The 13,388-nt window shown below is 50.5% G+C and overlaps 1 protein-coding gene across 1 annotated transcript in view; it reads right to left on the bottom strand.

Moving 5' to 3' along the window:
* LOC119955579 (hemicentin-1-like) overlaps nucleotides 1-13,388 on the bottom strand; it is a 291,695-nt gene that overhangs the window by 187,744 nt on the left and 90,563 nt on the right. Inside the window, 6 exon segments of the mRNA XM_038781912.1 lie at nucleotides 1,982-2,263; nucleotides 3,160-3,321; nucleotides 5,767-5,889; nucleotides 8,820-8,916; nucleotides 11,592-11,767; nucleotides 12,739-12,862. Of these exon segments, the coding sequence (XP_038637840.1) occupies nucleotides 1,982-2,263; nucleotides 3,160-3,321; nucleotides 5,767-5,889; nucleotides 8,820-8,916; nucleotides 11,592-11,767; nucleotides 12,739-12,862 (964 nt within the window).

Raw genomic sequence — 13,388 nt, 5'->3', positions numbered from 1 at the left:
AGATTTACTGAGCCATCATTCTTAACTACTTCATAGCATTTTAAAAAAAGAGTTTGAAAATGCTGCCTGTTTCATGGCATTTGGTGACTTGCAAATTGGTTTGAATGGCAACATGGGTGGCGGGGGGGGGGGGGGGGGGGGGGGGGGGGGCGGGGGGGGGGGGCGGAGGAAGGAGGTGGGAGGATGGGGAGGGAGAGCACTTTTTTTTTAGCACAAGCGCAACTTTGGGCATAATTGCCCAGGAACGGCTGATGGCACCCAAAGCAGAAACTCTGCCTAAGGTCAGTCTCAGGGGAGACGATGGTGCAAGTGGTACGAATAAGGCACAGGTGGGTGAGCCAGGCAGGAAGCGACGCACAATCTTGGCCATAAACATCTTGATGTTGGTACGCAAATAGTGAGCCAACAGTTTAAAGAATCTCACATGAAAGAGTAACTGGAAGCATGGCAGGTCTGCAACAGCTGGACTGTATCAGTACAGGAATATACATACTCAGTAATTACCCAGGACCCCATTTGAACTACACCAGTGTGTATTTTGTTAGAATTTGACTTTCTTTGTCCGTAAGAATATTTATGGGCGTGTACAGAGAAGCCTGATTGTCAACTTGCAAAAAAAGCAATAGAATTAACCCTTTGGACATCAAATTACACTTTTCTCATTTCAAACCCCTTACACATTTTCAGCTGTACAATGTAACATCTTGTCACATGGCTGAGCAAGATACTGCCTGGCCACAAATGTAACTTCAGTGCCAGATTTTACTGGTGAATGACTGCACTGAGTCCCTGACTCCTGGTTAATATTCCAGACCAAACCCAATTAGTGAATTGCGGTAAGCTAGTCCAGTATGCCAGAGGTCATCATAGCCGTGTCCAGCATGTTTTCAAGCAGAGTTGGCTTGACGGGAAATCTAGTGCAGAAACCTTGGCCAGTTGGCCAATTGCATTGGTCATACCTATCACCCAGATACCAATTGGTCATTTGTGTGGTCCACACACACACACACTAGTACCAGCATCTCCCTCTCTCAGTGGCTCTCGGGATCCGCGAGGGTCCGCCAAAGGGTCCTGAGGGCTGGTCCAAAATGCAAGTCACTGATTTGTGGCGCCGTGGCTGAGGGCTTATGGGAGAACCAGGCCAGAACCACCATGCACATGACACCACACAACCAGACCATCTCCCTTGTGCGCATTGCGAGTCCTCAAGGGTGTGAGCAGCAGGAGTTACATTTTCTATGCAAGATTTATGTTGCTGTTACAACTGCACGATTGGATTTTCAACACGTAGGGGGTCATAAAATGGAGGGGCCGACTGGACATGGAGACAGAATGAAGCTCTCCAGCTTGGAACCAGCCATCGCCTCATCGATGGTGCATCAAAAGCAGCATCGTTCTTCCCCATTAACTCGGTTTGTTTTGTGTTGGCGAGTGAAAGCGGGTGGGGTAGGGAGCAGTTGGTCATCCTTTGCCCCATTTAAGTGGTCCGCGGATGACAACATTTGAGAACCACTCGCTGTTCCGGCTAAAAGTCAGATAACTCACCATAACCAAATACAGAAATGGTTTTGGTGTCTGTGAAACTCACAATCACATCAAGACGTTGCGGACCGAGTGATGGAAAGTGGGGTTCGAATAGATTGGTGATGATGGCCAGCAGAGACACGATTAGGCCAAGAGCCTGTTTTTGTGCTGTAAAACTCCACAAGGTGCCTCAGAGCCCCAAATGGCAATTTGAACGAATAAACTCTCGGAAGAGGGGAACAATTAAATGAAACTTAAATCTGATCAGAGGTTCACATAGATGAATACATGACCCTTTATCCAGTTATACTGTCCTGAGCTCTGCTCACTGCAAGATCTACATGTTGTATTGCCCCTGGCCTTAGCTCCTTCTGTCTATTTGTCTTGTTGGTCACATAACCAGTTAGTTTAAAAGGTGATTTGTCTGTTCAAAACCAGTAGTAACTTGAACGCTTACCGCGAACACTCAAATCAAACTTCCTGTCCGATCGCCCGGCCACATTAACAGCTAGACAGATGTAGCGGCCGGTGTGGTGTTCTTGTGCCCTCTGAACTTTCAGAGTCCGGCCCTCGTTCTCCACTCGGACACCTCTCCTGCTCACCACGGGACGCCCGTCTTTCATCCAGGTCAATGTTGGCTGGGGAATTCCATACGCTTCGCATTCCAGTGTGACCCCAGCTCCCCGAGTGATCAAAATTTCCGTTGGCCTTCCGCCCCCATTCTTAATCTTTGGCGTCACTGAAACAAGAGAGGGGAAACCGGGAAGAGTCGCCTGGTGAGAGATACTCATTCAGAGGGATACCATGGGACAGACCTTCTGATCTCCGCGTGGTTGTACCCCGGAGGTAGTCCTCCTGGATGCATTGGGTGAGACCTCGGAAGTCTCCACACGCTGGCCACATGGGAATTGCCTGGGAAGTAGGTCATCTGGGCCTAGAACCTTCCGGAATTCGACTTCAGATGGTTCCGATTCACTTGCCAGATTAGTTACCCAGGAAAGATTAGTGGGTTAAAATCAGCTCGAACCATGGTAACTCTGTTACTGACTGTCGACTCCCCATTTGGACCCTTAACTAACCTCTGACCGCCAGTTATTCCCCTGACCACCCAGCTCACCCCACCCCTGACGCCGCCTCCAATGTCAACAACCTCCCCCATCCCCTCCTGCCCCAATTCTAAGTGTCTGACACCCCCCCCCCCCCCTCACACCCATTAACCCCCAACTTCATCCTTGACCGTACCGGACCCACCCTACCCCCCTCACCCACCAATCTGCCACCCTCACCCGTCACCCACCTACCTGCAACCCTATCTTCTCTCCCACTCACCTGTCACCCTAACCCTCTCACCTTACACAAGAGACCTTTAAATTTACTGGAATAGGGCAGGTAGTGCCATAAGAAAGGGGTGTGGCCTGGCTTCCCCCCGCAATCCTGCCCCAGACCAGATATTTCTGAGGGGGCCAGGTTCGGAAGTCCAGGCGAGAATGCGGAGCTCCGGGGCAAGCTAAGTAAATTGGAGCACGGTGACAATCTGCCGGTGATTGCCATTCCTCGGAAGAGCCGCTTTCCCATTTTATTGGAACCAGTTCCATTACATAAAACATTTCCACTTCTCAATTGACGCACACTCACCATATACCTCCACACTATAGTCCTTCTTGTTTGTCCCAGCTAGATTAGTCCCTACACATGTGTAGTTTCCAGCATCTGATACCCGAGTACTGGATATCTGCAACATTTGTCTCCCTGGGAGAATAGTAGTTCGACCATCTTTCCCTGTGACGAGGGTAACCCCTGTGATTGATGGGGAGGAACAGAGAACAAATTATATTAAGAGGTCTGTAAAATCAGGTTTCTGTAAAAGCAAACCCAGACAAGAAGAAAATCATTTACTCTCTTTTGTTACTGATCAATAGACTTTCTTTATTTACCATCCAAAAACCGATCATCAATGGATCTCCCCATTATAATAATCTCTTCTCATAACTATAATCTCAGTAGATTCAATAGCTGAAAAGAATGGATTAGTCAAGTTGGATGTTTCCAAGGGAGTGTATTTATGGTGCATTGTTATTAATGCGGAAATTTGTCAGGGATTAAGTATGTCATGAACTCTGAATCTCCAGAACCTACTGCTCAATTTATTCCACTCTCAGCCTCCATGTTATTTTTAAGAACTTTCGGAATTTATACGTTCATTGCCGATTAAACCCACCGTGGAAAGTTAAGTCTGGTGATTAAGAGCGTAAGTATTCTCTCAACAGCTTATGAATCAACCTCTCCTACCCACAGAAGGAACAATTAAACTGGCTTAATCTCATTCCTGCATGCGGTAAATTCTTTTCTGAAATTTTAAAAAAGGTTATATTTTAAATTTTGTGACCTTTCCATTTTTCTCGCTCTGTCTTTCTTTCCTTCTCTTTATTTCTCTTCTCTACACCTGATTTGACTTCAATTCATTCACTCTCATTATTCCTGTGTTTCTTTGTTAATCCTTAAATCTCAGTGGCAAGGAGATATACTTTTTGTCCCACCATTCACTGAGGTACGAGGTGCCCTGCCGCTCTCGACCCATCATTAGCAGGTCACATTCCCAGCAAATTATGGGCGGCACCGTAGTCCAGGGGTTAGCACTGTTGCTTCACAGCGCCAGGGACCCGGGTTGGATTCCCGGCTTGGGTCACCGTCTGCGGAGTCTGCACGTTCTCCCCGTGTGTGCGTGGGTTTCCTCTGCGTGTTCCGGTTTCCTCCCACAAGTCCCGAAAGACGTGCTTGTTAGGTGAATCGGACATTCTGAATTCTCCCCAAACAGGCGCCGGAATGTGGTGACCAGGGAGTTTCACTGTAACTTCATTGCAATGTTAATTGAAACCTATTTGTGACACTAATAAAGATTATTATTATTATTATGGTGAGAACATTCCTCAAGCTGAAGGGGAGAGGGGAGAGTCTAACTCGCGTTCCACACCATGAGGTGCTCCATCTCAACAAGTCTCATCCCAATATTCTAACTTTGGTCCAACAGACTTCTGGCATTTGTATTCTGGAACCTAATTTTAAAGATCTGTACATATGAACGTTCCCCAAATCTTTCTCGTTTTTTATTTGTTTTACCATTTTGCAAATTTCACCAGGATATTATCCTTCCTTTCAGAAGGAAACTTTCATAGAATTTACAGAGCAGAAGGAGGCCATTCAGCCCATCAAGTCTGCACCGGCCCTTGGAAAGAGCACCCTACTTAAGCCCATGCCTCTACCCTATCCCCGTACCCAGTAACCCCATCTAACCTTTTTGGACACTAAGGGGCAATTTAGCATGGCCAATCCACCTAACCTGCACATCTTTGGACTGTGGGAGGAAACCGGAGCACCCGGAGGAAACCCACGCAGGCACGGGGAGAACGCGCAGACTCCGCACAGACAGTGACCCAAGCCGGGAATCGAACCTGGAACCCTGGAGCTGTGAAGCAACTGTGCTAACCACTGTGCTACACGGGAACTTTAGAGGCTGCTGGGGTGAATCCAGCTACTGGATGAATATAGAATGGGAGGAGGACGTCACCTCTCTCCAGGTTAATGGCACAACTCATCTTGGAAGCTTTGGAACGGGTGCAGAGGAGATTTACCAGGATGTTGCCTGGTATTGAGGGAAAATCTTATGAGGAAAGGCTGATGGACTTGAGGTTGTTTTCGTTAGAGAGAAGAAGGTTAAGAGGTGACCTAATTAGAGGCATACAAAATGATCAGAGGGTTAGATAGGGTGGACAGCGAGAGCCTTCTCCCGCGGATGGAGGTGGCTATCACGAGGGGGACATAGCCTTAAATTGAGGGGTAATAGATATAGGACAGAGGTCAGAGGTGGGTTTTTTACGCAAAGAGTGGTGAGGCCGTGGAATGCCCTACCTGCAACAGTAGTGAACTCGCCAACATTGAGGGCATTTAAAAGTTTATTGGATAAGCATATGGATGATAAGGGCATAGTGTAGGTTAGATGGCCTTTAGTTTTTTTCCATGTCGGTGCAACATTGAGGGCCGAAGGGCCTGTACTGCGCTGTATCGTTCTATGTTCTATGTTCTATGTTCTATGTTCTATTCCAACCCCACTCATCGTCACAACTCGGCTCCTCCGTCAGTCCAAAAAGACTTTCTGATCAAGGGGGAAAGGTTGGATGAGTGGATTTTCTCTTTACACCCAGATGGTTCAATCAGAGACACGGGGCAAGGTACTGGACCGCTTACCATTCTTTTGCCACTCGAGATTGGGTGAGGGAATCCCACTGCATTCACAAAACAAACTCATTGAGTTCCCCTCGATTACCGTCACAGACGCCTGGTCCTCCAATCCATGAAACGACGGGGCCACTGCAAAATAGTTCAAAACATTTCTTCACGGCAAGTCAGTCGGAGAAAACAACACTCCTCTTGTAACTGGCTGATGGCTTCGCCCCCACACCCCCCGTTACTCACCTTACCCCAACTTTACCCAGAGAGTAGTGGGGGCATGGAATGCACTGCCTGCGGAAGTAGTTGAGTCGGAACATTAGGGACCTTCAAGCAGCTATTGGATAGGTACATGGATTATGGTAGAATAAAGGAGTGTAGATTAATTTGTTCTTAAGGGCAGCACGGTAGCATTGTGGATAGCACAATTGCTTCACAGCTCCAGGGTCCCAGGTTCGATTCCGGCTTGGGTCACTGTCTGTGTGGAGTCTGCACGTTCTCCCCGTGTCTGGTTAAGGGGGGGGGGTTGTTGGGTTACGGGTATAGGGTGGGTACGTGGGTTTGAGTAGGGTGATCATGGCTCGGCACAACATTGAGGGCCGAAGGGCCTGTTCTGTGCTGTACTGTTCTATGTTCTATGTCTGCGTGGGTTTCCTCCGGGTGCTCCGGTTTCCTCCCACAGTCCAAAGATGTGCAGGTTGGGTGGATTGGCCATGATAAATTGCCCTTAGATTATCATAGAATTTTGGACACTATGATTAAACTAGGACAAAAGTTCGGCACATCATCGTGGGCCGAAGGGCCTGTTCTGTGCTGCATTTCTCTATGTTCTATGTTCTCTAATGTTCTATGTTCTAACTCCACAGCAGGCTGAGAATCATAGGAACGTCGGAATTTACAGCATGGGCCCATTGTGTTTATGCTGGTTGACGAGGAGCCATCCAGCCTCTGCACGCTCCCCAGCTCTCGGTCTGTAGCCTTTTAGGTTACAGCTCTTCGAGCGAATATTCAAGTTATTTTATTAAACTGAAGGGAGTTTCTGCCTCTGCTACCCTTTCAGGGATTGAGTCCCAACTGCCCGCCACTCTCTGGCCAAAAAGATTTACCCTCGATTCCCCTCTAAAGCTCCGACCTCTTACTCCAATTTGTTTTATTTTATCACGGGTTGCTAGCAAGACCCAGCACTTGTTGCCCATCCCTAATTGCCCTTGAACTGAATGGGTTGCTTGACCACTTCAGAGGGCAGTTAGGAGCCAATCACATTCTTGAGGAGCTGGAGTCACCTGTCGGCCAGAACAAGGTAAGGGCGGCAGATTTCCTTCCTCAGTGAACCAGATGGGGTTTTATAACAATCGACAGTGTTCTCACTGGGGGGGGGGAATTCTCCGGGCCCTCAGGGTCTTTCTTGGCCGCATGCCCGTTCACCGGCGGCGGCATTCTCTCTCCCTGCCGCTTGTCAATGGGATTTCCCGTCAAAGCCACCTCACACCAGCGGGAAACCGGCCGGCTGCCAACGGGAAAAAAAACGTATCCCAACGGCCAGAGAATTCCAGCCTCTGGCGGAATGGGACTGTTGGATGGCTCTGCAGGGATTTAGCAGGGACTTGAGGATCTGAATGATCTCCTTCTGTGCCGTAAGCACGGTAGCATCGTGGATAGCACAATCGCTTCACAGCTCCAGGGTCCCAGGTTCGATTCCCGGCTTGGGTCACTGTCTGTGTGGAGTCTGCACATCCTCCCCGTGTGTGCGTGGGTTTCCTCCGGGTGCTCCGGTTTCCTCCCACACTCCAAAGATGTGCAGGTTAGGGTGGATTGGCCATGATAAAGTGTCCCTTAGTGTCCAAATTGCCCCTTAGTGTTGGGTGGGGTTACTGGGTTATGGGGATGGGGTCAAGGTGTTGACCTTGGGTAGGGTGCTCTTTCTAAGAGCCGGTGCAGACTTGATGGGCCGAATGGCCTCCTTCTGCACTGTAAATTCTATGAATCTATAAACGTCTCTGCAATGCAGCGAAATACTTAAACGTTCAAATGTCCCGTCATCTCTTGACTATTTACCTTTTCTCTCCCCATTTAGGCTTCATTCAATCAATTTCTCTTTTATTTGTTTTATTTCTCTGTGACCTTCATCTAATAGAGCCGTGGTTGTAAGATACATTTTTGTCTTACAGCGCTGGCCTGTAGCCTCTGGCTTGAGCTGGGGTACCTGCTCCAGCGCACTCACACCTTGCTCAAGGAGTGACTGGCTGTTCAGTGTGTGAAAGTCTGAAAAGTGATCGTCGGTTCTGACGCCCCAGGTTTCCCCAGAGTCGGAGCCAGCAGGGGCATTTCTTCAGAACACTGACTTATCCCCAAACCATGCACCGCACAGATGTGTTTTCAATCCTTAATGCAGCCACTGACCTCAAGTTCGTGTTGAGAGTTCGGTCTGGTTTTTATTTCAGACCAGATAAAGTCCCTATTCCCAACAAGCTTGCCCTTTGTGCCTGACTGCTCAGTTTGAGTGTCACCAGACACCGCATGTGTCTCCTTTCCACGCAGACGTCAGGCGAGCGCATCAATGAATCATTCTCCATCCACTGAAGGTAGCCATTGACAGCCAGATGTCTGACTGACTCCAGTAATCCTTCCAAAAGTGAGGCCAGATGCTCCACAGCAATGAAGCATTTTAACTGTGTGACTGTGAGTGATGGGGTCAGCAGCTTCGATTCCAGGGGAAAGGACACAGCTTTCGGGCAGCACCTTTAAACAAGTCAGCACATTCATTGCCACGGTGCACCCGGACAGCACTCTAAAAGATAAAAAGGGTCAGAATTCTTCGGCCGTTGGAATTCTCTTTTCCCGCCACCAGGGAAGGGCGCGCCGCCGAGAAACATGGGACTCGGGCAGCGGGGAATCCAGCTGAAGGTTTCCAGTGACCCTGGATAGACCAGGCATGAAACATCCACCGAGTTCTTAGCCGAACACTCACCCTCTCGCTCATGGACAATGTGGGGAGAGGCTGGGAACCGAATACCGAGAGGGAGGGTCGGCCCCCGTGAGGCGGTTAGGCTGGTGACGCGCGTGCAGCTTACCCCACACGTTTAAGATGTAGTTCTTCTCCGTCTTTCCAGCCTCGTTTGAGGCCTCACAGGTATAGCGGCCGGCATCTTGGACCTGGGCACTCCGGATCTAAAGGGACCAATAACAATCATCAAATGTCTCTTCCGAGATATGTAAGGCTGGCAACCTGAGGGAGCTGCCGTCTGCATTTGGCTCCATCACCCTGGGGTAAGCGGAGAGTTTGGATGTCAAGGTAAATGGCAAGAGCAAAGCTTCGGAGACACATGAGTCGGGATTCTCCAGGCCCCCCCCCCCCCCCCCCCCCCCCCCCCAGTGCCCGCGCCGTTCGCTGCCGGCGGGATTCTCTCCTGCCGCCGCTTGTCAATGGGATTTCCCATTGAGGCCACCCCAGGTCGCCGGGTAAACCGCGGGTGGGAGGTGCGCTGCCAGCAGGAAAAGAGAATCCCGACGGCCAGAGAATTGCGGCCATGATTAGTCAAAGGGTTGCATTAATGTCCAATCCCATCTCACGTCCGCAGTATTCTTGCCTCTGAGTCAAAAGGTTTTGGGTTCAAATCCCGCTACCGCCCTTGAGCGCCAAGAACCAAAGCAGTCACTTCACTGCAGTACTGAGGGAGTGCCGCACTGTCAGAGGGTCAGTACTGAGGGAGTGCCGCACTGTCAGAGGGTCAGTACTGAGGGAGTGCCGCACTGTCAGAGGGTCAGTACTGAGGGAGTGCCGCACTGTCAGAGGGGTCAGTCTGAGGGAGTGCTGCACTGTCAGAGGGTCAGTACTGAGGGAGTGCCGCACTGTCAGAGGGTCAGTGCTGAGGGAGAGCTGCACTTTCAGAGGGTCAGTACTGAGGGAGCGCTGCACTGTCAGAGGGTCAGTACTGAGGGAGCGCTGCACTGTCAGAGGGTCAGTACTGAGGGAGTGCTGCACTGTCAGAGGGTCAGTACTGAGGGAGTGCTGCACTGTCAGAGGGTCAGTACTGAGGGTGTGCCGCACTGTCAGAGGGTCAGTACTGAGGGAGTGCTGCACTGTCAGAGGGTCAGTACTGAGGGAGTGCTGCACTGTCAGAGGGTCAGTACTGAGGGAGTGCTGCACTGTCAGAGGGTCAGTACTGAGGGAGTGCTGCACTGTCAGAGGGTCAGTACTGAGGGAGTGCTGCCCTGTCAGAGGGTTAGTACTGAGGGAGTGCTGCACTGTCAGAGGGTCAGTACTGAGGGAGTGCCGCACTGTCAGAGGGTCAGTACTGAGGGAGTGCTGCACTGTCAGAGGGTCAGTACTGAGGGAGTGCCGCACTGTCAGAGGGTCAGTACTGAGGGAGTGCTGCACTGTCAGAGGGTCAGTACTGAGGGAGTGCTGCACTGTCAGAGGGTCAGTACTGAGGGCCTGCTGCACTGTCAGAGGGTCAGTACTGAGGGAGTGCTGCACTGTCAGAGGGTCAGTACTGAGGGAATGCTGCACTGTCAGAGGGTCAGTACTGGGTCAGTGCTGCACTGTCAGAGGGTGGATTTACGATGTGGTGTTTTCTTGTCCCTAAGAAACTCCCACGCTTAAACACATGAATCTCCCAGACACATAGGTAACTGCAGAATGATTCCTAATATTAACCATCGCCCTGGTTACAGCCTCGCTGCAAATTCACCGTCATTAAGAGAGCGTGAAATAAAATTTATGGCTGGGATTCTTCGAGCCTCCGCGCCGCAATTGCGCCCGGCGGGGGGGGGGGGGGGGGCGGACCATTGGGGCGTCAGACCCCCGATTTGGTCAGACGCCTTCCCCCGATTCTCCAGCGACTGGAGAACCGCCATCAATCGCGTGCGCGCGGTCGTCGCGACGCAAGTCGGGAGCCACTGAAAGAGGCCCCCTCGGCGATTCTGCGCCGGCAACTGGCCAAGTTCCCGCCAGCGTGGGTCTAACATGGTTCCATCAGGCAGGAGCTCGGATTCGAGGCTGTGGTGACCATCCTGGCCGGCGGGGGGGGGGTTGGGGGCATCCGTCACCGGGGGGGGGGAGGGCCTCCAGGACGGCCAGGGTTCTGATCCGAGGCCACCGATCGGCGGGCGCGCTTGATCGGGCGTGGGGGGGGGGGGGCTATTTCTTCAGCGCCTCCTTGTTGTGTGGGACGGCCATGTCACGAGGGGCCGGCGCCACAGGCGGCTGCTGCCCGCACGCACAGACCCGCAGTGGGAAGTGCAGGGCCCCGTCTCAGCAGCCGGAGCTGCGTGGAGCTCGCTAGCCCCCTTCAAAATGGAGAATCACTCCAGACTTTCTAGAAAAAGGTCCGGGGTGATTCGCGCCCGTTTTCCCACGGGCGTGGGGACATAGCCCCAATATTGGAGAATCCCGCCCAAAATTCCTCAATTTTCAAAAAACGAATAAAAGTGAGGATATTATAACCAATCCAGAGACCTGAGCATAAAATCCCGGCTGGAACGTCAGTGCAGTATCTGAGGAATGCTGCACTGTCAGAAGTGCCGTTCTTTGGATAAGGTGTTAAACAGAGGTCCCAGGAGCCTCCCACAACCCTATTGTGAAGAAGATCAGGGACATTGTCTCCGATGATGTACTGGACAGCTTTGTCCCACAATCCACAGCACTTTAAAAACAAGGACTGGTGGATAAACCTGCGATTCACAGGCCCTGTTTCATCAATTATTTAAATAATTGTAAACACCCGAGGGTGTGAAAAACACCCATATAAACACAAGTCCTTCCCTCATTTAAAATTAAACTTTGGTGTTTGGAACGTAGAGCAAAGACGTTGATATATGAGAGACTGGATGGTAATACTGACCTCTAAAACACTGGCATTAGCAGAGAGACTGTGGCGTGCACGCATTGGTAGAGGTAGACCATCCTTCATCCAACGGAGAATGGGGGGTGGGAATGCCTGGCTCTGACACTCCAAGGACACTGAATCATTCAAATTGACAGAGACGTTCTGCTCGTCTCCCAGAATACTCGGTGGAACTACAAGATAAAGAAAATGATGACACTGGTCAGTTTTTCAAGCTCAGTCAGAAAGGTGTTTGTTCCTCTATAATCTACCTCTTCGAGGTGACTGGCAGTTTGGTACATTTAGCACACGCAGTGCCGCAGAAGAGACGGCCATACCGGGATTCCACACATGGTGAGTTAGAATAAAACAGAACATAGAATCCCTACAGTGCAGAAGGAGGCCATTTGGCCCATCGAGTCTGTACAGGCCCTCTGAAAGAGCACCCTACCTAGGCCCACTCCCCCACCCTATCGCCGTAACCCCACCTAACCTGCACATCTCTGGACACCAAGGGGCAATTTAGCACGACCAATCCACCTAACCCGCACAAATCTTGGACTGTGGCAGGAAACGGGAGCACCCGGAAGGAACCCACGCAGACATGGGGAGAAAGTGCAAACTCTATACAGTCGCCCAAGGCTGGAATTGAACCCGGGTCTCAGGCGCTGTCAGGCAGCAGTGCTAACTACTGTGTCATAGTCCTGCCCCAAAGTGGGGGGAGGGGGGGGGGATGCAGTCCACAGGGAATGATGGAGGAGGAACTCAATCCCTTCTCTTGGGAGTGCTTAGAACGGGCATGTGGTGCTTCCACGAAGCAAGGACCAGAACGGCAGAAGGAAAACATCCCTCAAGGACAATCCAAGTTCCGTCTGGTTAAGGCTTTCAAAGACTTCACCCCTCCACAAAATCAGGCAGAATAGACACCTGATCAGATCCTGGAGAAGACAAATATCTGAAGCTTGATTGAACATGGGAAACAAGTTATTTTTCCCGTACAGTTTCTATATCCTTATTATTTGATCAAGAGCTCAGAACCCATGTGATTATCATTACGTAATCCACTGCTGGCTACAGTAACAAATTCCGTCTGGAGTGAGGGACACCAGTCAACCTTATTAACCCGTTATCAAGTTTATTTCAAGAGTGGTTCAAATCTACTTACGATGCACTTGCAGGCGAATTTCTCTCTGGTCGTCTCCAGCAGGATTCACAGCGACACAGGAATATGTTCCTGAATCAGAGAAGCGAGCGGTGGCTAAGGACAGAATCTGACCCTCCAACAGGAACTAAGCGGAGAGCAAAAAAAAAACATTTCAAAGTCAAGCTCAGTCTCGGGGGGACAGTCACACAGCAGTAATTTTGCTGATGTAGTAACCCAGAAACCCGGACTAATGCCCCAGACAAAAATTCAAACCTCTACAGTGCAGAAGGAGGCCATTCGGCCCATCGAGTCTGCAAAACCCCTCTGAAACCTAACCTAATCCTCTGAAATCTAACCTGCACATCTTTGGACCGCGGGAGGAAACTGGAGCATCCGGAGGAAACCCACGCAGACACGGGGAGAGCGTGCAAACTTCACAGACAACCAAGGCTGGAATTGAACCCGGGTCCCCGGCTCTGTGAGGCAACAGTGCTAACCACTGTCTCGGTGCCAGCACAGTAGCTGGGGGCATCTAAATTGAATTAATTAACGCATTTGGAACAAAATAATAGATCATTCATAATGATCTTGTAATGACTGGATTGTTGTTAAAAATCCATCTGCTTCACCAATGCTCTTCAGTCGAGGAAACCTGCTGTCCTTACCCAGCC

Source organism: Scyliorhinus canicula, chromosome 21 (genome assembly GCF_902713615.1).
Source record: "Scyliorhinus canicula chromosome 21, sScyCan1.1, whole genome shotgun sequence".
In the NCBI taxonomy this organism is placed as follows: domain Eukaryota; kingdom Metazoa; phylum Chordata; class Chondrichthyes; order Carcharhiniformes; family Scyliorhinidae; genus Scyliorhinus; species Scyliorhinus canicula.
Note: the sequence above shows the minus strand (reverse complement) of the source record. Positions and strands in the feature narration are given on the sequence as shown.